This window comes from Taurulus bubalis (assembly GCF_910589615.1).
Source record: "Taurulus bubalis genome assembly, chromosome: 14".
NCBI lineage: Eukaryota > Metazoa > Chordata > Actinopteri > Perciformes > Cottidae > Taurulus > Taurulus bubalis.
In genome coordinates, this window is record NC_136602.1 from 13,981,397 (window position 1) to 14,007,599 (window position 26,203).

At 41.6% G+C, this 26,203-nt stretch overlaps 2 protein-coding genes across 2 annotated transcripts in view; one reads left to right on the forward strand and one right to left on the reverse strand.

Moving 5' to 3' along the window:
• wdfy4 (WDFY family member 4) overlaps positions 1-26,134 on the forward strand; it is a gene marked incomplete at its 5' end in the record, with an annotated part of 39,842 nt that extends 13,708 nt beyond the window's left edge. Inside the window, 41 exons of the mRNA XM_079229532.1 lie at positions 51-162; positions 254-444; positions 563-712; positions 865-938; positions 1,243-1,401; positions 1,528-1,625; positions 1,723-1,819; positions 1,948-2,150; positions 2,862-3,028; positions 3,106-3,225; positions 3,307-3,492; positions 3,571-3,729; positions 4,191-4,317; positions 4,416-4,567; positions 5,258-5,496; positions 5,589-5,710; positions 5,834-6,025; positions 6,131-6,240; positions 8,640-8,717; positions 8,844-9,035; positions 9,308-9,383; positions 9,478-9,692; positions 11,278-11,426; positions 11,562-11,676; positions 11,984-12,069; positions 12,171-12,233; positions 15,486-15,528; positions 16,393-16,512; positions 16,598-16,721; positions 16,805-16,914; positions 18,004-18,154; positions 18,969-19,060; positions 20,257-20,466; positions 20,577-20,697; positions 21,904-22,061; positions 22,560-22,718; positions 22,808-22,987; positions 23,230-23,412; positions 23,898-23,985; positions 24,624-24,753; positions 24,931-26,134. Coding sequence (XP_079085658.1) covers positions 51-162; positions 254-444; positions 563-712; positions 865-938; positions 1,243-1,401; positions 1,528-1,625; positions 1,723-1,819; positions 1,948-2,150; positions 2,862-3,028; positions 3,106-3,225; positions 3,307-3,492; positions 3,571-3,729; positions 4,191-4,317; positions 4,416-4,567; positions 5,258-5,496; positions 5,589-5,710; positions 5,834-6,025; positions 6,131-6,240; positions 8,640-8,717; positions 8,844-9,035; positions 9,308-9,383; positions 9,478-9,692; positions 11,278-11,426; positions 11,562-11,676; positions 11,984-12,069; positions 12,171-12,233; positions 15,486-15,528; positions 16,393-16,512; positions 16,598-16,721; positions 16,805-16,914; positions 18,004-18,154; positions 18,969-19,060; positions 20,257-20,466; positions 20,577-20,697; positions 21,904-22,061; positions 22,560-22,718; positions 22,808-22,987; positions 23,230-23,412; positions 23,898-23,985; positions 24,624-24,753; positions 24,931-24,994 — 5,565 coding nt within the window. The 3' untranslated portion in view covers positions 24,995-26,134. The remainder of the gene's footprint in view (positions 1-50; positions 163-253; positions 445-562; positions 713-864; positions 939-1,242; positions 1,402-1,527; positions 1,626-1,722; positions 1,820-1,947; positions 2,151-2,861; positions 3,029-3,105; positions 3,226-3,306; positions 3,493-3,570; positions 3,730-4,190; positions 4,318-4,415; positions 4,568-5,257; positions 5,497-5,588; positions 5,711-5,833; positions 6,026-6,130; positions 6,241-8,639; positions 8,718-8,843; positions 9,036-9,307; positions 9,384-9,477; positions 9,693-11,277; positions 11,427-11,561; positions 11,677-11,983; positions 12,070-12,170; positions 12,234-15,485; positions 15,529-16,392; positions 16,513-16,597; positions 16,722-16,804; positions 16,915-18,003; positions 18,155-18,968; positions 19,061-20,256; positions 20,467-20,576; positions 20,698-21,903; positions 22,062-22,559; positions 22,719-22,807; positions 22,988-23,229; positions 23,413-23,897; positions 23,986-24,623; positions 24,754-24,930) is intronic.
• Positions 12,433-13,236, reverse strand: lrrc18a (leucine rich repeat containing 18a; the record flags this gene model as incomplete). The annotated part of the gene is made up of 1 exon (XM_079229998.1): positions 12,433-13,236. One exon carries the CDS (start codon positions 13,234-13,236, stop codon positions 12,433-12,435), a length of 804 nt encoding a protein of 267 aa, XP_079086124.1.
• Positions 26,135-26,203: the final 69 nt, after the last annotated feature.

Consider the following 26,203-nt stretch of genomic DNA (forward strand, 5'->3'; position numbering starts at 1 on the left):
ATGAGTTTGTTGTTTTGATACAGAGTAGCAATCATTGTGTGTAATTACAGATGGGGATAACATCCCGGGATCACTCGACCCCTGTGTTCCTCGCTCAAAACATCAGCCAGCACCTGAGCGGTACAGCTCGGACCATTGGAGCAGCCCTGGTTGGACATTTTGGTAAATATAGTATTATTTTGAAAAGTTGACTTGCACTTTAGTTTATTCTGACAGGCACACATTGTCACTTCTTGGTCCTCTTTTTTTCTAGGTGTGCGTGCGTTCACCCCCTGCAGTGCATCCAATGGTTTCCTGTACGTCGGCGGACCTGCAGTTGTTCTCAGTCTAGTTGCAATGGCGCCAGATGATAGCTCTCTGTATGCAGCTGTCAAGGTTCTTCTTTCTGTGCTGGAGACCAACGTCACCATGCAGCAGGAGATGCACCGAATCAATGGATATAAGGTCTGTCTGACTGTTTAAAAAATTACTGGAGTAGCTACACGTTATCTAGAAACACACATCTAAATCTGCCACCTTATTGTTGTGATCTTTCCCTAAATATATATTGCTCTGCTTGTAGCTGCTAGCTTTCCTGCTGAAGATGAAGCACAATCTGGTCAGCTACAGAACCGTTCAGTTGGTTCTGCATCTCTCCAGGTCAGTGGAGCTGAGCTCTGAGTCCGGTATCCAGAACACACCTGCTTTCCAGGCCCTGCTGTGTGACCTGGAGGTGAGCATCCAAATCATTGCATGAAAGTTCAGTGGCTGTAGGAAATTGATTATCTTGTATGTCCTCCATGTATTTATTTAGCATGTTTTTTAAGGGCATCTGGAAGCTAACTGCTAACGTGTTGATTCTCTCTCATTATACCATATTTTCAGGTGTGGCAGAACACATCAGAAAATCTCGACCTTTCAGTTCTGAAACACTTGGCTGAAATCCAGAATTCCTCAAGGTAAATTCCAGAGGACAGGTTGTAGCTTTAATCAAATTAATTTGTATGTTGCAAGTTGGACGACACAATAAAAAGGGTATTGGTCAGGATTGACGACGGACTTTATCGGCTGTTTTGTCAACATTTGCAGCAGCCTGTCATCAGTATCACAGATGTAAATAGTCAAGGGAATGTTCAACAGAATCAGTCACAGAGGACAGACGAGAAGAGCTTGACTGAACTTGTGCATGGATTGCTGAATTAGATTATCTGTCTGTGGGAACAGATTGTGATTGATATTAATGCTCTCTCTGTTTCTCAGCAGTGACTGCAGGAATGCAGCGGTCATGCACAGTATGGGTCTGCTTTCAAAGATGCTATTCGAGCTGTCTGATCCGGCTGTGACCGTTCAGAAGGTTCAGATCATTTCTGCTGTCATCACATCCCTCCTAAAAGCTCACTTGACCCCTCTGGACACAAGCAGGTACAGTCTGGGAATGCACCAGCCACCACAAAGTCCTCCTGTCATACATTTTTCATTGAATATACAAGATCAATTAAGTTTTTAGGAATAGCTCTGTATTTCAAATATCTCCCATTATCTGGTCAGACTTGGGCTCTTCCTGGTCTACACACTCCCTCCTCTTAGTAACATGAATGAAAGCGGCAGTGAGATGTCTGACGGGGATCTTTCACAGGATCCACCAGGTAAACCACACAACCACAGCTTACACAGTACATTACATATATCATGGATGGCCCTCGTCACCAGTACTGACCCAGAGTTGTCTTATCTGTGCTGTAGCTCAGAGTTCTGAACCAGCCAGCCTAATCTGGATCCGGAACCAGCTCTTACAATCTCTTTGCGAAATCCTCAACTCGGACAACCCTCTAATCAAAGAGTGAGTGGTTATGATACTACTTGGCTGAACCAAAACTGGAATGAGCACATATTTTCACAGTATTTCATGTGCCATGTCGTGACAGAAACTAAAGTGAATTTGTGGATCATGTTCTTATTCCCCACCAGTCGGCAGAAGGCTTTGTTCGATGCCCTGGGCAGTGATTGGTTCCTGCTCTTCCTTCAGCCCCACCTTCACCCTTCCACCCTGAAACTGGGTCTCGTCCTGCTCACACACTTTCTGTCGAGTCCCAGCCAGCAGAGCAGCTTCAGAGAGGGGGTACTCCCAGCAACACTCATAGAGGGCATGGAGGAACCCCTTGCTGTCTTGGGTACATATAGTTTATACTTTCTCCAAGTGAAGCAGGACAATAATGAAATGTTGTCCTGCGAGGACATAAAGTTAATTCTGATACACAATTCTGATGTGTAAAATGATTGTATTATTATTATTGTTTCCCTTTATGGCCTACTTGGCCAGATGCATGGTTAATTTCTTATATTCTTTCGTATTTTTGAAGGTTGTATTTCTGTTAAATTGTAAAAATACCTAAATAAAATATCAAGTATAAAAAATAAAAGTAAAATGATTGTATTTACATACTGACTTTTAAAGACATATTTGGGGTTGTTGTTTGACATATACATGCACTTAAGTGTAATGAACAACAGTGAATCCTTTTGCATACATACACCTCATCATGACTTGAATATAAACATAAATTATAGTTTTAATATTGTGATATTGCTTTTACATGTATTACACTTTAACTTATACAAGATCTGATTTGCAAGTCTGCAATAATGTTTTGAGTGTCAATGCTGGGTGTTTGTGGTGCTCTTTGGATCCTTCAGGTGTGCTTATTCAGTCTTGTAAAGGCATCACTGATTGGGTGGAATATGGTCTCAAAAAATATAAAATACAAGTCTCCTTCAAAAAATAATCCAAGGCACACTTTGGGGTTTTTTTTTTAAATCAAAATGGCAATATGTATTTGAAATGACCAATGCGTTCTCTCATTGATTTCTTGCCTCGTCACCAGACAACCTTCGAGCCCATTCTTGGTCTTTTGAGTGCCACAGCACCACGTGCCCGGGCTTTGATGTTCTGCAGGGCCTGCTGATTAGACACACTCACCGGCCTCAGGTGTTTGAAGCCCTGGCTTCTCTGCTGCTGGAGAAGAAGACCAGTCACACTGCAGAGGGAAAGGTGGGTTATTTTGATTGTTTTTCTTCTTGTAAATCATCTTCATCATCTGTCATAATGCTCTAATGTGTCATCTACAGGTGCATTTGGATGATTTCCTACAGTCATTGATTGACAGCCAAGCAGAAACTCCTGCTCAGCAGCTCTGTGTTGAAGCTGCGACAATACTGCTGGCATTAGTCAAAGCCATCATCACTCAGGTGAGAACCCTACACCTTCAGTATTTTGTACCACAAATTGATAATGTATAATGCCTTGTATTATCTACATTTTTTTAACAGCCTGTTCCTCCAACAAAGGACATGCCAGGCACTGATGCATCATGGGAGTTGCAGCTTCCAGCAAGTGTAATGCAGTTCCTTTGTCTACTCCATAACCTGCGACCCAGAGACCCACTGTGGGCATCACCAGAGTTCCTCCATGCACTCGCTGGAGTTGTGTATCCTCTGGACGTTTCAGCGGTTTGTGTGTTAGTCTGGATTTATGAAGCCCAAACAATTCTCACATCGATGGTCTTATTCACTGTTTTCCTTCACTTCTTTCAGGGTATGGTTGAGCCTCGTGCGACGAGTGAAGTTAAGGACACATTCAAGAGTCCTGCAAACAGGAAGCCGGTGTGCGACTTCATCCGTATTCTTCTAATGGACAGTCTTTTTAATGTGTCTGCCAACACCAACACACATCCTCTCATTCTGCTGCTGGAGGTGAATGCACAGACACACATGAATACAAACAATCCTGTATTTTGTTATTCACGGAACACTCTCTAATGTCCTTAAACATGCAACACATACGCATTATTGTCAAAAGGCATTCCCACAGATACAACTCTCTTTAAAAAAATAAACAGTAAAACACTGCAAAACTCCAATTTCTCCAGAAGGTGCCACTCTTTGCTCAGCTACTAAATATGGCAGAGCCACGGTACTGTTGCTAAAATCACTCACCACTAGGAGGGAGAGAGCAGCAGCCGGCCTCCAGAACTACAGATTTCTGTAGAGGTCTTTTCAGCTAGAGGCGCTTAACCCGCATGCACACGCACTAACGCCTACACCTGAGGCAACATTAGACAAGGTGTCAATCAGTCTTATTAGAAGTAAGCATATAACAATTTTCTTTTCTTTTTTTAAACTTTTTTTAAACTAATAAACTGCAAAAATGTCAGTTTTCCCCTGAAGGTGCATCGCTGGAACAGAGGCAAAGTTTCCAGACTGAGCTGCTCGAGTTGACCATGGACATCATCCACATGCTCAGCCATGAGGAGGAAAACAACACTCATCTCATCTCACAAGGTAGAATAACGATGCATGCTTTACTCGCAGCTCAAACTGAATCACGCTAAAAAGAAGTTTTGTCATCTGAATCCCTTGCTTTTTATTTGATCTCTCAGACGGCAAAAGTGAGACGCCTGAGGGCCAGATGGGCACGTTGATGGAGAATGTGGTATTCCTCAGTAAGACTCTGCAGCAGAAACTTTACAGCGGAACATTCTTGGGAGACTCTGAGAGTTTGATCAACTTCCTTGCAGATCAGATTGTTGTGGTGAGATGAACACAGAGAGACATGAACCTACAGCAATATATATACACCTCCATATAGATGCTTGATATGGAAAAACATGTTTTCACCATACATCTGAAAATAATGCTTTTTAGAAAAAAAATTTAAATATGAGAGGAGTGAATAGAAGTCAGCTTAGGGCTTTTCTTTAACAAAGAGGAACATCATAAAATTGCAAATATTAGGATGCATATATTAGGAATATCCTAATTATTATAAATTTCACACAAACAAATGTTTGTGTGAAATTTGCAATAATATTAGGATTTTAGCTGTCCAAGTTTTTTTGTGGTTGCTGTTATTTTGTATTTTGCCTAAATTGTGGTGACGCATTTTTGGATTATATGATTTTTTGTTTGTTTAGCTTTTATGTTTAATTAATGTCTTGTGCTTCGTTGTGTGTTGGCTCTATCATCCCTTAAACATGTCACCATTTGGATATGTTTTGTTTCTTTGTCTGATAGTTCATAATCAATCAATAAATGTGCTGGTTTCTGTAAATTGAAGTTAAAAGTAATCTGTTTATTGTCAAAGTGGAGACAGTTACTTTTCACCAATGGGAGCACTGGATAGTGTAAATCTGCCCACAGGTCACTAATACTTATTACTACTTCCTACTAATAATACTTTTATTATTATACTGATTACAGATACACTGTGGTTTGCTTTTAGGCTCTGGAGAAAGGCCAAACTCAGAAAGAGAAGACTGTGTCTGCACTCTACTCGTGCACCAATAAAGTCCTTCTTCATCTCCTGTCCCAACCACGATGTTCCCAAGAAGAAAAGGACTGCGTCATCGGGGCTTTGCAGACCTTCATGGAACGCTGGGATGTTGTCATGGCGACTTACAACGCAAACGTGAACTTTGTTACATGCCTTCTTCATTGTCTGTTACTGATACGATCGGGCAGGTAATGGCGAAACCAAAAAGATACACACAAACATGTGGTTGAAACACAGGTTCACTGGTAATTCAAACAATTCCACTTTTCTTTTGTTTTAGCTACCCCGAAGGTTTTGGATGTGTGGCACAAAAAGTGCTCAACAGGAAAGCTTCGTCCCAATTGTTTGCGACAGGAAGCAGACATTCTGCACATCTCAGCAACGGAGCAGACATCACCACAGGTATGTATGCCGCAATGTCTATTCACAGTCATCACTTTAGCCTGACGTTTTTGTAGATGTGTAAATGTATGTGTGTGTGTGTGTGTGTGTGTGTGTGTGTGTGTGTGTGTGTGTGTGTTCCAGATGACAGAGAACTAGTGTCCTTGGCGGAGGCCTGCTGGTCGAAGGTCATGGCGGAGAGGCAGCACATCCTTGAAGAAACCTTGAAGATGGAGATCTCAGCGAGCCACACGGCTGAGCCGGGGCCCGTCAGCATGACTGACATCAGCCCTCTGTGGGAGGAGATGGCACACAAAGCCTGGCTGCTACACACAGGTCAACTATTCTAATAACTGCAGAAGAAGATGCCTGCATTTTAGCTCTATATTTATGGGGAAACAAATCTAAAAACAATATATGTATTTTTTTTCCCCTTTTCAGAGTCTCGGAAGAAGAATGTGTCCGGCAATCCTCAGAAGAAGTTTGATATGATCAGCAGCGCTGTTCGCTCAGCTTTGGGCAGACTAGGCAAAGAGTCAGCAACAGTAGAGGTAAATACACCCTCACTTTCTCTAAATGTTTGGATCTTTGTCACAGGGCAGCATCGAGAGATTTGTATTCTTGTGACTGTTTGCATAGTGTGGGGTCGTTACCTTTTCCCAGGTGCCCCAGCATCTCAGAGCGCTGTGCCCAAACACTCATCCCAAAGTCACTGCTGTGTTTGTGTTGTGGGCCGTCCAGCCCTGTGGGGGTGTTTGATTATTTCTTTAAATGGATTTGGATTATCACAGCTGATTGCCCCTGAGTGGGCATAGTAATTGATATCTGTTAGGCCTATCCACAGGAACACTCAGTACAACACACTGTTTGCTGCTGAAGGTTAAAGACGTGTTTATTGTTGTTTTTCCCCCCAAAACACGTGGCCCACATCATTAGTTCCCCCACAACGCTTAAGACGTTGAGCCATCTGGAGCAGGGAGCGGGGACATATTACTCAGGCACACAGGCATGAAATTACCGCGTCTGTGTGTCTGTCTCACCCCCACAAAGCGTGTGTGCGTGTTCTTGTTTGTGCGCTCCTCTCGTCGACAGAAATCGGGTTGGCAATTATAGTGGTACCAATCTGATGAAAACATTATTCATTTGATGTTATTCTTTATCATATCACTCTTTGACAGGCTATCAGAGAGGGTGATGAATTGTTTTTCCATTTGAGAGGCAGGGAAGAAGAGGGAGGGACGTTTTCCTTCTGCCTCTCTTCTGTGTGTTGCACCACTTTGCTCTGAGTAGGTTGCAGCATGCAGTGAGTGTTCAACAAATTATATTCAAATCATCAGTAGTGGTCAGCCAGTCTGTTCATTTTCCATTCATCTTCATGAAGAAACAAGTGAGTCATTAATTAATTTCTGGATCATCAACTTATGACCTTTAGTTGACAAGTCATGAGCTTAAGCGGAGTCTCTTCTCAGTCACTGGATTCAGAGTGATGTATTTTGAACGAGCATAGTTTCAGATATCTACTTTTATTAAACAAAAAATGAGTTTTAAAGCCTACTGTAGGTAATGAATGAGAATACAGAGACTGATAGACAGAATGTGTCCTAAATCAAGCTTCAGTGCAATTCTTCTAGAGATTTATTTCATCAGCGAATGCAGTTTCCATAATCATATCTGTGTCCTCATATTAGAAAGATAATTAACAGCACTAATGATCACGTTAAGTTCATTACACATTCACTGCCAGCCCAGAATGAAGTTGACATTATGTTGCCTTATCATCAAAGGTGGCGTATTGTTGGGAAGTCATTAAAATGGAAATGAGTGTGATGTTCTGATGTTAATTGCAGAGGCAAGAGATGAGTTATGTATTTAATGCAGCATTTAAAAAGCCAATGAGGTCCCTATCTGCTAAATAGGGTAATTAATGCTATATATTACTTATGTTTGTCCAAATGAAGGAATGAAATTAGGAGATGATGACGCCAACTCGCTGTTTATCTCTCGCAACACGGCTCTAGTTCTCAAACTTCATTATTACACTCTTTTTTTTGTCTGTAATATTTCTATAATCTCCCCTCAAATTACCCCTTTATTTCTTTCTCTGCACAACTTCTCATTTGGATAGGCAGTCAGTCATTTAGAGAACCAGTTTTAATTTCCAGAGGGCTTGTCAAAGTTTGTTAACTTTTACGCATAGTTTTTTTTTCAGAAATGAGTAGTTTCTTTTCTTTTTTTTTCTTTTTCATCTCTAGTATTACAGAAGTAGCTGTTTGTTTTTATTTTACTTGAAATCAATTACTGAATTAATGGGGTTATTCAGCAAAACCCAGAATTAGCATCTGTAAATAAGACTAGATATAAAGAGTTACTGCATGTTCATTCAGTCAATGAAATGGCTTTCCTGGGTCAGCTGTGAGGATGGACACATGTTGTTTCACTAGTCTCTCAGCGAGCACTGCTGTGATGATGGGCTTAATGAAGCAGTTAACAGTCAGAATATGATCCCAGTGTGTCTGCTGAACATGAGCATCCTGCAGTGTCAACACGGCTCTGTTTTGGGTTTTTCTATTTTTTCTTTTCTTTTATGTTTTAATCAACACACACACACAGTAAAGACACACATACACTAGCCTTGCCCTTGACTGTGGCGTGGCTCAGTGATATTAATGTTTATGTTAATTAGATCACACCAACAAATGATTACATTTCCAGGCAGGGTTATTGTAAGACTGTAGCCACTAGCTTATTTTGCCCAGTGAATGCAATTTAGAACAGATGTAATTGTATGAATGCATTGTAATTGCATGAGGAAACAACAATACCATTATGAATATACAATCTCTGTGAACATGATGTGTGTTGTGTGTTTACAATATGAGCTTGAGGAGGAGCGATCGTGCCGCCCGCTCTTTTCATTTGCACCCATCGGGTTACTCTCCTTTGTTTGTAGGAGTTTCTGTCCTACATGGAGTCACATCGACAAAGAGGCCACAGCATGTTTGAGAACATGAGGACTAACCACTTGCAGGTTTGACAGAAATATGACCATGAATATACTGGAATAAATGTCATTTAAATGCCAAATTGGATCTGTAATCATGTTATATCTCCGTCTCATGTATTCCCTCTATCCGGGCCTGTTTCTGCATCCCAGTTAAGAGCCAGTGAGTGGGAGCGAGTGAGCTCCAAGTGGCTGCGTGTGGAGGCCGAGCTGTTGAGGGAGAGAGCCGTGTTCGGCCCGGGCCCAGGGGTGCTGCTGAGCCGAGACTGGGTGCAAGATGCTGCTGAAGGACCCAACCGAACCAGATCACGCATTCGCAGAAAGGCTCTGAGACGTTCCAAACGGGTATAGCCTTTCAGTTTTGAACGGGATCTGTGAAGCGGGGTCCTATTTAGTGTTTAACCTAGAAGAGTGCAGAATCAGAACCATTTATTTTCTATGTACGTTACACATACGAGGAATTTGTCTTGGCCGGTGGTGCATACATTAGACAAACAACAATCCACACAGTGCAAGAACAAATAGAAACATTAAATTGACATTAGAATATAAAATAGAGTGCACAAACAAACAGATAACAGTACTACAAACAAGTGTACTGTATGTTGTTGCCACAGGTGCTGGGAACGCTGTGTCTGGGTTTAAGGACTGGCATGTCAGAGGAGAACAAAAATACACCAGAAGGCAACATGGGTAAAGAAAAGTGTTTCCTTTCGATTTTTGGATGTTTGCTTTTACCAGAATTTGGATGTTTGCTCAGTAGGGACATTTGTTTCCTTTTTAACAGAGCCCAAGATCCTGTGTGAAGTTGGAGCAGAGGCTAAAGAGGATGAAGAGGAGAGACGACAGGATTTTGATCATTTGACCTTCTTCCCTGTCCTGAATGAGGCACCTGCTGCCACTGAGGGTCCACCCGGCCCCTTGACCCCCGAACCATGCTCCCACACACAAGACTGCCACGACATACGCATCATTCTACAGGAGCTGCACCCTGGAGAGGAGGTACTGGGTGTGTGCTGGGTAAAAAACAACATGCCTCCTTCCCACCCTGCTGATATTCACAATCATAATTATCTGATGTAGACTAAGGGATTCCAATAGCCCAGCGCTGCTATCAGAATTTCATCTTTCCTCATTAGTGTAATGTTTTAATGTCGAGACCCAGCTCGGCTCCTCTCATTCTTCCAGTGAGTTAGAAACCAAGGCACATGTTGACAGGGACTCTCATCACTCTGGCAACCAGCGGCGGCTTTTAATGTTTCTGACAGAAGTATTAATAAAAACAGTAGGAGGTGATGCAAGCTGTCTTACATCAGCTTAGTAAGTGTGTGATGTGTGAAAGTGTGTCCTGTTGTCTTGCAGTGGTTCAGTGCGAGTCCTGCTGAGCTTCCTGTCAAATCAACACAGTCATTAGCTCTGAAAAATGCACACACACACGCGCACACACACACACACACACACACACACACACACACACACACACACACACACACACACACACACACACACACACACACACACACAGTAACACACAAAGGGAGACCCACTCATAATTAGCTTGCCAGCGCCAATAGTGTGATTATGACAGTAATGTGTGTGGGGAGAAATCAATGGTCTGACATTAGGCTCTTAGTCAATAAAAGTCCTCCTTTTCTCTCCTTCTTCCCATCATCAGCTAAATCACCCACAGACTGATAACGCATATCTGTCCAGTGCATACTAAGGAGATAAGGAAACAAGTTTATTGTTATGTATTTAATCTTTGACAACAATAAATGTAACTCTTTTTTCTGAAATCTAGTCAATATTCGGAACAGTGGTCCTGATGCAAGTTTTATTCACTGATGGAATACTGCCATACAATTTGGCCATGATATAGCTCAATGTAAGACTCCTGCACCGGGAGCCTGAGACCCGCTCACCTTGAATCTTATGAAGCGCTTTCACGTCACGACAAGGGATATTATTCATCATCGCATGTCTCCATGTGTGCATTCATACAAGAGCTTCTGATCACTTAGCAGGTTTCCTATTGTGTGTGTGGCAGGGATTAATTCTCCTAATAATGGCCAAGTAGTGCCTCCTCTACCAAGTGTGTGACTCTGTTTTCTGGGGGTAGGGCATCTGATTTGATTAGTATAAATTGTGTGGGCCCTGCGGGTGTGTCGGGACCCCATATGGTTTTTGGGCCCAGTGTCCCAGAGGGCCTGCAGCGGGGCCAACACAGGGAGACAGCCAGGTGCACACGCTCACTGTGAAATGAGGGGAGACAATAGAATTAGCCACACATTATCACAATGCAGTTAGCATTAGCCACAACCGGCGCTGAAAGCAGCATGTGGGTCCACTTTGGGGCTGGATGAAACTAACAGCCACACCACTCCCCATCAATCAGCTCTGATAATGAAGTGTTCAACTGTGTCTTTTTAATAATGATTAGAATATGTGATTAAAATGATCAATCAAGTAAAGCCTGAAGTGCCTGCGTTGCTGCCATGTCATGTCCCGGGAGAGAGGTGTGCTGATGTGTATTGTGCCGCTCACTCAGGGCTTAATGCATCTCCCTGCCTCTCCTCTCTCTGTGTAGGTAAAGGCTAAGATGTGTGTAGTGACGGTGAGCGGCCTCAGAGTGACAGAGGGGGTGCTGCTGTTTGGGAAAGAGAGCCTGCTCTTGTGTGAGGGATTCACTCTCAGTCCTGCTGGAGACGTCTGTTGCAGGACACATCACCCCAGCAGGTACAGATGTGTGTGTGTGTGTGTGTGTGTGTGTGTGTGTGCCGTACACTTGTGTGCAGCAGCACATAGATTGAGCACACATTACCGAAAGTTGTTCTGATCGGTCATCTATGTGTCCCTTTCTGTCTCTCCCAGTGTGAGGGATTCCTTTATTTCCACCATGCTGAGTAAAGAGCTGCCACCAGCCCGCTGCAGGCACTGGCTCTATGAGGATATCAAGGATGCTCGCTTCATACGTTTCCTTTTAGAGGTCAGAAATAAGCAGATGCCTTGTATTAACATGCATCTTATATTCAGACACAGGATTTAGTTGAAATACATTCACATTACTGCTAAATATCGAAGTTTGTTTCTGTTCACCCATAGAAATCTGATTTTGTTTTGCATTTCACTTCACCTTCAGTTGTTTATCATAAGTTTTAAGTTAAGTTTCTAAATAGGGATTAGAGAGCCTGTCAAGGTACATGTTAAGTCTAGGTTTAAAAAGGATTTGACAGATAGAAATATGTTGTTGAGTGTGAGTTTCAAAAGAGCCGCTGTGCCTCTGTTACTTTCAGGACAATGCTATCGAAGTCTTCATGAAAAACGGACTTTCAGCCTTCCTTGTGTTCCTGAATAAAGACCATGTCTCTGCATATAAAAGGTGCCACATTATATAAACTGGAGGTTCAACATTTTTATTTTTAATTTTCAGCATTAAGATGATTCTGATCTTTATTCTTTCCACTCTTGTTCTCCCTTCAGGTTGTGCATGGTAGTGCCAGCATTAAAAGGCAGAGGGGCTGCTGAGGTGATTGCTAATGCTAGGTAAGTGTCGACAGTTATTCAGTCATCCAACAGCAATATTTCAAGACAGTTGCATGTAGTTACTCTTTTTATTTCATCAATTAAAACGGTAAACAAATAGTTGTGACAAATAGTAAGTATAATATGCAAATATTAGTAAAGCTTTTCGAGCTGCCTAAAAGTGACATTCATTCCATTTGTACGATAGTTTGTGATGCTGTCATTTGATTGGCTTGTGTTCCACCTTTCTTATTCTCCACACATCTTGATTGACTTTTGCCACTGAGTTTGGCACCATCAATCCGTCATAACTCCGTATCCTTTTCTCCTCAAACACGTCACCTCCTCCTCCTCTCGGAAGCCCCTCCCTCTGCTCTTGACATTTCTTGAGGCATGTCTGACACAGGCTGCTCTCATGGATCAGATACACATCTTCCTTTGCTTGTGATTGTTCCTTCTGCATCCCCTCAGCATCCCTCTGAACATACGATAGAGGATTTCGTTTCACGTTCACCTTTGTGAGGTTGCGTAGGACTTTTAAATACTCTGGTAGATTTATGAAGAGGTTATCAAAAAGACCTAACTCTTGAAGACCATCTAGAGCCTCCATAGTGGGAGGCAGGGTGTCGAGCTGGTTCATTCCCAGATTAAGGCTCTTCAGGCTGGTGAGAGAACCTAACGTGGACGGTAAACCTGTGGAGATTAGGCAGTTGTTTGAGAGGTTGAGGTGGGTCAGTCCCACCAGGTTGCCGATGGACTCGGGCACAGATTCCAGCTTATTGCTGTGTAGATCCAACCAGCTCAATGACCAGAAGCTCCCGATGTTATCTGGGAGTTTCTGCATCAGGTTGCGGCTGAGGTCCAACTCGTCCACGTTGGTCAGTTTCAGGAGACACTTTGGGAAGATGGTTATACCCATGTTGCTAAGGGTGAGTCTGCGACGTCCATCCAGGGTCATCCATATTGCCTTTTTGGCAACCTTGAGGGTCAGCTTTGTCCCTTTGGCTCCTTTCCCTTTGGGCATGGTTCTGCAACACACAGAGAATTACTGAACAGGACAGTTTAAAATTTCAACTCACTTTTGCCCCCAAGAGGCTACTTTCCAATAATTAATATTATCTACACCACCACATAGTACCATAGCAAATATGTGTGTTTTGTGTGTGTGTAAGGCTGATGTAATTTATTCAGATACAAGGGCTTATGTATGGCCCGGGGCAGTAGGGAAAGCATGCTCTCTGAGGTATGAGAGCTTGAGCTGTGTTTGCGTGTGTGCGTGCGTTTGCGTGTGTGCGTGTGTGTGTGTCTGTGTGTGTGTGCGCGCGTGTGCGCAGTGTTGTGTCTGCACTAGTGCGCGCTCACCCAGTGTTGCCCATGGGTGTATTTAAGAGCACAGCTCTCTAATTAAGGCTAATGCAGGGGAACAATAAGAGAGAGGCGACACTGGGTAATACAGCAAAAACAAATGAGTGCCGATGCTCCCTCACCATTCAACTGATTGAGCTGTTTGGCTCTTTTCAAGTACGGTGTGTGTGTTTCATGTGGATGTCTCTCTCACACACAGTGTACTGACAGACATGTATGTACTCTACGACAGTACATGTGCGCATGCACAAAGAGTCAAATCAGGACTTTGATAAATGATAGTTGGGGAGTGTTAGGAGGGCGATGAGGGCTTCGCTCTCCTTCCCTCCCTGTCTCAAAGAGCACGGTGTGTGTCTGTTTGTGTCTGTGTTACACCCCAAGGCCCTCTCTCGCCTCATTCATCATCCTCAGGATGAGAGAGGTTATCCACTGGTGCTTGTTCCCATTATAACCTCCTATAGAAAACTATTGCATGAAATTATTGCCTGCAATTAGATAACACATACTGGGCCAAATGCAATGATTGATTTAGTGTAGTTTTACAAAAATAATTTGGTCAGGAGTTATGGGATGAGAGGAGGGTATTGGATACACTTCAAGTAGCCCCTCGCTGTCTCAACCCTTTTACTATCTGCATCCTTATTAATGTTTCAGTTTGCATCCTAATGTTTTGAAGTTTAAAACTTGTATCTACATTTTAAACATAAATAAAGATGTGTGTGTGTGTACTTAAAATATGGTGAGTATATTTATACTCACCATATTTTATCTTCTTTTTTCTGAGTTGACGTTATTTGAGTGAAGGGAGTGTCTTCGGTTCTAGAACAGCTTTAGCTCCGGTGAACTCGCCATTCAGTTTGAAGCCTCTCGTTCTTGAAAACACCAAAAAAACACAAACTGAAGTCACAATGGAGACGGCAACAACACACAAAACACCTTCCAATTTGGTCAGCATGTAGAAGTTGCACTAATAATACCTGGTAATCCTTCTTTATGTGGCGGCGCTATCGAGAGGAAGGATCAGGAATGCGGTGTTGTGTATGTCACCATTTCTGTGGTCTCTCTCCACCAAACGGGGGAAGTCAAGGTTCTTCTTGTTTAACATTGTTACTTAGCAACTGGAGTGCTTGGCGCCAGGACTTTATTGCTGTGTTACTGGCCACAGAGGGGAAAGAGATTTAAGGAGCAGTTGAATGCTTTACTAATTTAGATTAAACTAATTTAGACGGGTGTTATATGAGTGAATATCTGCTGCAGTATCAATGTTTTGTTTAGCCAAACACGTTGTGGTAAATTAATAGGAAAGAAGACATTTTTGATTAAGTTGTTTTGTGAAAGAGAAATGTTTGAGTCTGTGCCTCCATTTGAGTGAATGCCTATTAACGGGTCACCTTACAACATTCTTTGAACAAACACCTAAAACCAACTAAATGACAAAACAGCTGGAGGAGAAACTACAGTTTGACTTCGCTATGCTCGTGTAAGCAGGAAGTCAAATTCTTCTTCTTGAAGTGTTCTGTGTTGTTCAACCAGTAATCATTAATCTCTGCTTGTCATTTGAGAACTCCCTGCACGGGGACTATATGACTTCCTCTTGTGCTGATGCAGGCGAGTCAGACCAGCTAGTGTCACAACCTCCAGATGGCAACATGTGCTACGTCCTCCACATTTCTACTCATTGTCTATGCTTCAAAGTGTAGCTCACCTCAATCCCATAACTGATCCTACAGCTGTGCACACACGCGCAGGTTCAGTTGCCATCACTCACCTCTGCTCTTCAGTTTTACATTTCAGGTTGTAAAACTGAAACTTGCCAGGCAACAGAGCAAGCACACAACTTTGTGTGGTGGGCAGTGATCAGCCTCCGATGCTAATTTATGTTTTTTTTTATTTTGTATTGTGCTTTAGGAAGACTCCTGTGGTTGAAAAGGCAGCCCTTGGTAAATGGCAGGTAATGCAACAAACAGACATTCAGCCATTAGTTTTTTTTGTGTTTAAAGAGAAACTAACTCCATTAACATCAGTAGAGACTGTCACAATGTTGAACAGATACTAACCCATTTAATCCCAGTGGTGTAATGCAGCTAAATAATTTACTCAAGTACTGTACTTAAATAAAAATGTTAGGTACTTTAATTTCATCTCATGCCACTTTATACTTCTAATCTAAATTTCAAAGGGAAATGTTGTACTTTTCACTACATTTCTGACACCTTTTACTTTACACATTTTTGTATGCATACAAAACATGCAAAAAGCTTAAAACATATCATGGTTTGTTATAAATGCAACTACTCGACAGTTCAAGTACAGCTGAATTGATTAATCAATTAGCTGATTTTCAGAACATTTATTTGTAGTTTTTTTGTTAAGCATTGAAATGATTTTTAATATGAAAACACATCATGATTCCAGGTTCAGAAATGTGTTGATTATTTTCTGATTTCCCTTTTATTTATTTTAATTATGATTTATCATTTTCATTTAAAAAAAATATAATTTTAAGGTGTGTAAACAAGCACATTGTTTGGCCTCTGGGTTCTTTACAATCAATATATTAATGGAGAAAATAACCAACAGATAAATCTATAATGAAATGATAGTTTGTTGTAGGTATAATAAGGAAAATGTAGTTAAAGTTTGGTTATTTTTTATTTTTTTTCAGTATGTTACAAGTAAAAGTCCATCACAAAACATCCCCTAAGTTAATGTACAAAGTATTTATACTGTGTGGAATTAGTAGTACGTACTACCTCCGCAACAGTTTATTACTAAATTCCTATGTTTCTTTATATTACTTTTGTCTGACCTCCAGAGAGGGGAAATAAGTAACTTTGAGTACTTGATGCATCTGAACACCATTGCTGGGAGGACATATAATGACCTGATGCAGTACCCAGTCTTCCCCTGGGTCCTAGCTGACTATCAGTCAGAGGTAAGGTCGCACGCATCTTCGTCTTGAACATTCATATTAGAGGGGCGCTGTAAAGCAAGTGTTTGATTCATTTATACTCTTATAGGCGCTCGATCTGTCAAATCCTTCAACTTTCCGTGACCTGTCTAAGCCAATGGGAGCTCAGACAGAAAAGAGGAGACAGGAATTCATCCAAAGATATGAAGAAGTTGAGAACATTGAGGCTGAAGGTATGTGTTTAGCTCTTTACTTTTAATTTTTCTTGTCTTTTGCTGTTCACTGAACTTTTATTCCACGTACTTTTACTCTGCAGGAGATTTGTCGGCACAATGCCACTACTGTACCCACTACTCCTCGGCCATCATTGTATCATCCTTCCTCGTCAGGATGGAGCCGTTTTCACACACCTTCCAGGCACTGCAGGTTAGGCCTGGGACACTCACTCTTGGTCATTTGGTCATTTGTAATTTCTAAACTAAAATTAGGTAGTACAACCTGTGAGACTATACCACAGCAAACATTTTATCAGGACATGAAAAATGTAATCCTAAAAGCTTAGAATGATAGAAATAATACAGTAAGTTTACTCAATGATGATAGACAGGATAAAGTGTTTCTCAATCTATAACCTTTAGAACTTGAAGGGGTTTCGTTGATGAATCAAAAAATAATTTTAGTACCGTTACCGTTTCTTCACACACATGAATCACATGATGCGTACAAATATACACATTCTGAATGCAATCACTGCTGAGTACATCAGGTGTGGTCTTGATTTTTCTGAAGAAATGGAGGAAGTTAATTGTGCATCAGCCTGTTTCCACAAATCCAAATGCCCTTCTGCAAACCCAGATGCACACTGACATTCATCACTTATTTTTACTTTCAAACATAAACCTCCTGATAATCTCCCTCTACCGTGAGCTATTTTCAGCACTACAGATCCTGTTTCAATGCTGTTTTGGTCTGAAAACAGATTATAGAGAGATTTCAATATATATGCAAATAATTACAGAAAGCATCGAAAAGAAGCCAATGCAAATAGGCCCAGATGTTACCAAATTACAATACAGCATCCAATTGATTATAATGAAAAGGCATGCATATTTGATAGTCAAAATAAAGCAATAAAGATGTTAGTCTGGTGAATTACAGTGGCTTTTTGTCTTCTGAAGCACATAACGGCTGTGTAGTAATATCCATAACTGGATTTACATCTCTAACTGAATTTACCAGTATATATGCTATTTTCATTCATTGAGGTAATTGTTTTACTTTAAATTACATTCTCCCTCATGAGATTTCCATCATAGATTATGGAATTTTACAGAAAGATGAAAAGCTTCCTTCAAATAGTAGCAGATATTTCCTGCTTACATAATACAATTCAGAATATAAAATATAGCTCACTGCACTGAATCAAGCACAACTACTTTATTAATATGCCTGTTGCAAAGTTTGGTTCAGCAGTGTGCCGGCAGTTTGACAGTGCCGTGCCTCTTCTTCACGCAGGGAGGGTTTGACATCGCAGAGCGGATGTTTTACAGCGTAAAGAAGGAGTGGGAGTCGGCCTCCAGAGATAACACGGGCGACGTCCGAGAGCTCATCCCAGAATTCTTCTATCTGTCGGACTTTCTACTGAACTCTAACCACATCCAGCTGGGTCAGTCACAAAAATCATCCTCTGTGTATCTAAATGAATGATGAAAAAGAGAGAGAGATATTTGCCCTGAACAAGCACCGTTGTTACTTATGTGTCCAAAGGATGATGATTATTTTATTGTTTTACTTAGTTGTCAACTAATCCTAATCAAAATACCCAAACCAACAATGTGTTAGTCTGTCTATCCTGTCTGTAGTTTTCAGTCCAAAGTGTTTTTTCTAAAAACAATCCATTTTGTGTCTCTGCATCTGAGGGAACAATAGCTAGCTAACAGTGGCAAAACAGGTTTGCCTGATGGTGTCTTTTGATTTCTGTGGTGATTCAACTAACTGGTCATTGAATGTATGCTTTGTTTTAATTACTATGTTTTTTATTTATATTAATTCTTGAGCAAATTTAGAAATTAAAATAACTAGCTTTGTAAATTACCTAATTTTTTAAATGTAACTAACCATGTGGGTGGCACTCTGAAGCGGTTGAGAATAGACACCCCTTTTACTTGTAAACCAACACAAATCGGTTTACATTCAGCAGTGTTTAAATAAACAAAATGCATAGAAGCCTTACACACGTGTGGAATGTATTTCTTTCCTCATCAAACATTTGGAAAAACAAAAATATGTGTGAACCTGCATTGTTTTCATCGACTAGACGAAACATAGTTTACATTACTCAATTGCTGAAGCACGTACACGTGTGTCCTTGTGTGTGCTAGTTAAGCACAAACATGAACCACAAACAAAACGGGCAACCACTCATCAAAACACTGCGCTGACCCCACAGGGTGTCTTTAAACTCTACAATATCTCTGTAGGCTCCATGGAGGACGGTACCGCTCTGGGAGATGTGGAGCTGCCTCCGTGGGCAAAAGGTGACCCCCAGGAGTTCATTAGGATCCATCGAGAGGTCAGTGGCCCCCGACCTCACCCGCCTTGTCTGTTACAGTTGGCCAGTCTGGACTATTGCATTCAGGAACTTTTCCGTTGAGACCTAATAATGTTTGTCAATACTTGTTGATGCATGTGCACATAAGACACACTGTTATTGTATCTTAAATAGTCTCTACTGTAATAGTTTGACCGTAATCGTGTTGGTTGCATACAGTCTGTTTGTCTTCGTTCTTTCTACCACAGTATAAGAGACGGATCTTATTCACAGCAGCCACCGTCTCATTTATTATATTCTCTCAAGGCCATCTTGTCTCATTGAGCGTGGTTCAGTTAAATACTTTGAGCACGGATTGTTTTCAAATATAATGACCGATTGTTTTGCTTATCAAGACAATCTATGAAAAGGCATGTGTCTGAAGTTCAGATGACAGACGGCGAAGGACAAGAAGCCCATTTAACACTATTCAGGGCAGGCACAAGACTCAACATTTTTCATAATGCCATTATTTCTGCCAGCTGTTTTTGGGCTGAATATGTTTCTTTCTTCTCTTTCCCTGCGTGGTGTTATTGTATATCTCTGTTCTTTTTCTCTCTGTTGGTCTGATTTCTTCATTGAGACCTTCCCTTTTTCAATTCCTGGGGCATCTATGATGGTTATCACTCTGTAATCTACTGAACTACTCATATTGCCCACCATTCTCATAAAATTAGTGACTTCAGGAGATTGTTTTTTCTTCCATAGACAAATTAACTCAGGACAATATATCCTTGTTATGATGTTGTTTTTCCATTTTCTGGTATTCCAGGATGGGTTTATTAACATCGGGTGTTTGGATGCACATGCTGGTCATAAAGCCCACTTTTCCTTATTAACTCTTCAAAACCAATCTCTGGCTAATTCCACCCAAATCCTTCTTTAATTCAGACATGAGGATACGCTCATAACACAGCGGTGCAGCGCCTTGCTGTTCTTGACTTCTAAATTGACTTTTGAAAGAAATCATACTGCACCTGAATAATTTGATTGGTTTTGCATTCTTGAAGAAGTTTCTTGTGTTTCTAAACTCTCATATTAACGGTTTGACTGATGGTTTTGGACCCACTGCAATAACTATGAGCACTGCATACGGATGTATTTTAAGACCGCACAGTCCATGTATAGTAGTTTGGTAATATTGAGGTGGTCTTAGTTTATGCCATGATTTCTCTTAGGCCTTGGAAAGTGACTATGTGAGTGCCCACCTCCACCTGTGGATCGACCTGATTTTTGGGTACCAACAACAAGGCCCTGCTGCAGTAGAAAGTGTGAACACGTTCCACCCTTACTTCTATGCTAAGAGAGGCTGGCAGGATTCTAAGGACCCCCTCATCAAGAGCACAATCTTGGGTTACGTCAGCAACTTTGGCCAAGTTCCCAAACAGGTAAAAAGAACAAGCTGGGGGAAGTGAAAAAATACATTACTTCCCGCATGTAAGTGTTTCATATTGTTTTTGAAAATAATCTTTGTGCATCATCTGTGTCTCTTCAATAGCTCTTCACTAAGCCACATCCACCTCGCAGTGGCACTAAGAAAGACGGTTCATCACCACCCCATCCCACTCCATTTTTCTTTAAACTGGATAATCTGAAGACCACTGTGCAGCCATATAGAGGTACAGCTAAACAATTAAAAGTGGAGCTCATACAGCAAGTTATGTCTTTATCCTAAAGGAATCGTTTGACTTCTTTGACAATTATGCTTTCTTGCCAAAAGTGAGATGAAAAGATAGATACCGCTCATGTCCAAGTGGCTGCTGGCTGTAGCTTCATATTTAGCGTACACTCAGCCAAAATGCTAAATGAAGGTACAAAATGAAAAAGGTCATTATAACATAGCGTTATAAACAACAGTAATTTCCCAACAACTCAATTAACATAGCTGAATTATCATTTCTGTTGAGTAAACTAAAGTATTTTCCATTTGTCACCATTTTGTATTGTTCTTGCTTTATTTTATTTCACACCGTTTGATCTAAATTATTATATACAAGATGTGCCCAGGTCTCAAGAGGGTCGTTGTAACAGAGCAAGAATGTCCATAGATTAATTTACACTATGGAAGGGTAGAAGGAGCTATCTGTTAGAGCTACAATATGGAGATGACTCTTCCGCTGAGCCCTACTTAATAATCTGAAAATCCCTACAGGCCCACTGAGGGAGAGGAGATGAATCTGCGAATGTTCAGGGAGAGTTTCCTGCATATTACATTTCATATTAAATCTTAGAGTGTCTGATCTGATCAATAAGCAGATAGAGATGAATAGGAGGAAGAATGTTAAAACTGATGCAGACACAGTTTCTTTCTTGGGATTTAAGAAGCCGAACTCGCGATGGAATATAATGATTTCTGCCTGTTCCTGCATGAAAATGGCATTTACAGGCACAATTACAGCCACTTTCTCGCTGCAACACACACACACGCACACGCACACGCGCACACACACACACACACACACACACACACACACACACACACACACACACAACTTGTGCTGTCCAGGATGCAGGTGTCCCCGCCGGACAGAGCCTCAGCTTATTGTGACCCGGGAATAGCTGTTTTAATTGCCTTGTTTTCTGTGGTCAGTTTAATGAAATTCTTCAAAGGTTTACTGAGCGACCAAACTCTTTAATGTGATGTTTTTGAAGAGCCATTACCTTTATTTGGCGAGACAATTTTATTCAGGTATACATAAGGCAGAATAAGTTCACTCTTTCTATTTTTTTACAGCATAACTTTTTCTATGGTTTAACTGACGATTATAAAAAATCGTCCTGCTGATGGTGCAGCAATCTCAGTATCACTCTAAACCTGTCTGCAGAGCTGCCGAGAGGCCCGGTAGGTCAGATACTGTGTCTGGAAAAAGAGGTTGTGGTCCTGGAGAGAAAGCGTCTCTTCCTGTCTTCTCCTTCGGGCTGCTTCTTCAGCTGGGGCTTCCCTGACTACAGCTGTGCCTTTGGAAACTATGCCACGGAAAAGGTATGTTTGTCAGCCGATACAGTAGGTCACGTTTACCTAGTTTATACTATTGCACAACCTTCCAACTAGAAACAAAATTTGACCCAACATACATATGAAATCTCACTGGTTGTGGGTAAAGCCGCACCCACAGTCAGCTAATCAGTATCAGCTGTCTCTGACATCACCACGCTCAATCAAAACAGCGAGGCGATCTTTATGATTTGCCGAGCTTCACCTCACTTCAGAGCGCTACGCACTGCTGTGTTAAATCCACTGATTTCATGACAGCTGTTTAGATACTTTCTTACTTAATAAATAGTAATTTAACCATCTCAATTGATCAGCATTGTCTTGGTTTCTGTTTTAATGGTTTGTGAGTTTTGACTACAAGTCTGCATCACATTATCTTACGAAACTACGAAATATGCTAACACAAACACACCCATAAACTCATTCCATCACGGATACTTAATTCACACACAGTCGTAATGTCCACTCATTTATGTGCATCTCCAGACCTTTGCTGTGTGTGAGAGTTTGTGTGGCTGGGGGGAGACGCTGTGCGCCGCCTGTCCCAACCAGACGACCATCGTCACTGCAGGAACCAGCACTGTGGTCTGTGTGTGGGACGTAGCGGTCAACAAGGACAAGCTCACTCACATGAAACTCAGACAGGTTAGTTTGCAACAGAAATGTTGCAACAGAAACGTCCAGGATGCATTTGCTTGCATACAGAATAACATTGACCCTCTTTTTCTTTTTAGCCGTTATACGGTCACACAGACTCTGTGACATGTCTGGCTGTGTCCGAGGTCCACAGCATGATCGTAAGTGGCTCCCGTGACCTCACCTGCATCCTGTGGGATACCGAGGAGCTAAGCTACATCACCCAGTTAGCAGGACACACGACCAGCATCTCTGCACTTGCTATCAATGAACTCACTGTAAGTCCACCTTCTGGATCTCCTTCTTTGTATGTTTTGCTCTCCTCTGGAAATCTATTGTTCTTCTATTATTGGCCATTTTTTGGCTCAGTGTTGTCATGTTGTTTCTCTTCATTCAGCCACCAGCATAAGAAAGAGACGTTTCTCATTGTTGACAACATGCAGTTCCTCTTTGTGTTTTGCTTTTTGTGCATCTCTGTCTTTGCGCAAATGGGTGTCAACACTATATTATTCTGTCCAAGGGTGAGATTGCATCATGTGCAGGACCTCTGCTCTACCTGTGGACTATGAAGGGTCAGCTGTTGACCCGCACTGACACGTCCTGCGGGCCTCAGGCAGACATCCTGTGTGTCAGCTTCACCCAGCGACACGAGTGGGATGCCAAGAATGTGATTGTCACTGGCTGTGCAGACGGCATCACACGGGTGAGTGTTTTTTTTATATGCTTGTAATAATATAGTAGACATTGTCTCTCATACACACAGTGACAGTCTTTAATGTCACAGCCTTTTGTATGACTAATGGATCAGCGGGAGAGTCTGCTTTCTTTTCATATTGTATTCCAATGTGGCGTGAATGTGGCATTACTTTGCTTTTAGCCTCGTAGGTAACAGCTTGGATGTCCATCAATGTATTAATAACAGCATATGGTTTGTGTTTGTGTGACTGCTTTTGTGTGGGATTAATATAAGCACATACTGCCTCTCTGCAATCAAAGCTGCAAACTCTAAATTGGGCTTCACTTGGGAGCGGGTGCCCGTGACACATGCACAACACACACACAAATGGTATTATTACTTTATTATTACCTTGAGTTATGGGGTGTGTGTGTGTGTGCGCGCACATGCTGGTGTGATTGTTATGTTGAATTATGTCTGATTTTGCTACTCGTTATGTGTCTCTCATACAGATATGGAAGACAGAGTACACCAGAACACAATTACCTGGCCCTCCAGAAGAGCCTGTGTCCCCGGGGCAAGACCGAACAGAGAGAGACGGTAATGTTACTGGCAGTAGGATGGGATATACATATAGGTATTTTATTTATAACAACCCAGATTATGGGAGTGTCTGACAGTAGCGAAACAGTGCGACTCACTATTGCAACCGCACAAAAGGAAATTATTCTTGTGTTTTGTGTTTCAAAAGAAGCTCATCGCTATCTAATTAGATAAATCCTTAAGTGTGAGATGATTATTTTTAACCGCTCATCTCAGAGCTAGAAAGCGTTGTTCCAGATGAGAGCTTGTAATGCTTACCCCATCCCTCACTAGCATTAGGGCTAGCAGGAATTATGTTGTTATAAAGTTATTAAACATAGAGGCAGTAAACACTGATGAGTAATTCTGCTGACGTGTGTGTGCGTGTATAATTTAGAAAGCAATAATACCCAGATCCAATTTGGCATACGTTGGTTACAGCCTCGCGTCACCTCATAGGAGTATTATACCTGGCAAATTACATTCAGGCAAGTCTTTACGTAACGCTGAAGCATTTATATTCAAGGGATTTTTCTCCCTTTAGCAGCCCGCTAACCGCAGATAAAAATCTATTTTTTTGTGTGGGGACCGCTGGTTCAGGGTGGACACCTGCCCTGTGATCTAGTAACGAATGAGGGTTGATGATGTCTCCACAGTGAGCAGCTCATGCCAGGTTAGAGGCTGGGAGAGACATCTGGTATTATGTCAAGAACTGAACAGAAGTCAGGCTGTGTCGCAGCGCCGCAGCAAGAAAAGTCCGGCCATCACAGCGCTGGCCATATCCAGGTACAGTACATATCATGCACCTGATCACAGCAAAGAGAGGAAGGGTTTACTTTGCATTTGCAAACTTTAACTCTTTGTTGCTAAAAAACATTATTTTAATTCAAATACACTTTTGGAAAACAGAAAACATTGACACAACCTCATTGATTTCAATGATTTTCACTCTCTTCTGTGCAGGAGCCATGCTACTTTGTTGGCAGGCGATGCCTGGGGCAGAGTTTTCACCTGGACCTGTGAGTGAGGGGGGGCAGGGATTGAACACCATCATGCCTCCAGCTTCCTTTTCTACGCAGACGCTGACACAGAAAATCCATCAGTGTCTCAGGTCGGACACCAGCTGAGCACTGAGACCGGCTGCACTTCAGATCTGCTCCGTGTGCATTCAGCAAGAACTGTTACAATATGTGGAACATTCAAGTCTCAGACAATATGGAATAGGTTCTCCTACATTTATATCTAATTCTGCATTTGTCTTTGTAAATACTGAATTTCAACAAATTAATAAAACTATTGAAAATGATTTGCATAATACTTCTCCTGTGAGGGATTTTGATTACAACTGAAATATTGATTGGCCAGTATTTTTAATTTTATTTTCATCTGAGATTCATAAAGGTGAATCCAGAAGGACACTGGCTAAATTTCTCCAGAGCGGCTGAATTCATTTGCATAAGAATGTGATGTGGAAAAAAAGGATTTAAAAACTCACTTCAAAACAATCATTTATTTTAAATGAGCCTTTGCTGCTAACTAGGGTGCACAGCAGAAGCGTGTGGTGGAACTGAGCAGCTTCAAGCTGACAGTGAGAGGAATTGTGTGAATGATGAACAAGAGCGTGCATGGTCAGCCAATGTTCCTGAGAAATGGAGCTTCTCAATAGCATTGTAGAGCTTGAGTAGTTCACTTCTCCCGAAATGCGCAACAAGTATCCGTGATCATAAAAGTTTGGCATACAAATGTCAGCATTGTGTGCTATGGCGCTTTGCTACATGTTTGTGGTATAAACAATCTGGATGTTTAGTTACTTGTTTACTGAGCTTTCTTTGTTGTTTTTCACAATGTGTTTTCAATCTGATCTCTAGTGTGTGTGTGTGTGTGTGTGTGTGTGTGTGTGTGTGCCAAGGACAAATGTCTTTTTAGCCACATCAGACAAACATTGATCCTAATCTTTCAGTGGAAACGTACAATACTGGCATTCCTTCATCAATGTACTTATATTCTAATAAATAAATCAGAGTTTCAAATGATGGTAGATTGTGGATGCTTGCCGTCTTTCTGCGTCTGCTGTTCTTGCTTTCTCATGCACATGCACCACCCCTCTCTATCATAAAGTAAGAGGTCTTTCTCTTTAACCTTTGTGTGTGTGGCTAATTGTGCTAAGTGGAGTAGCTTAATAGAGTGGAAAATAGTCCTCATAATTTTCCCAGAGAGCGAGCAATGACCTTCTCTA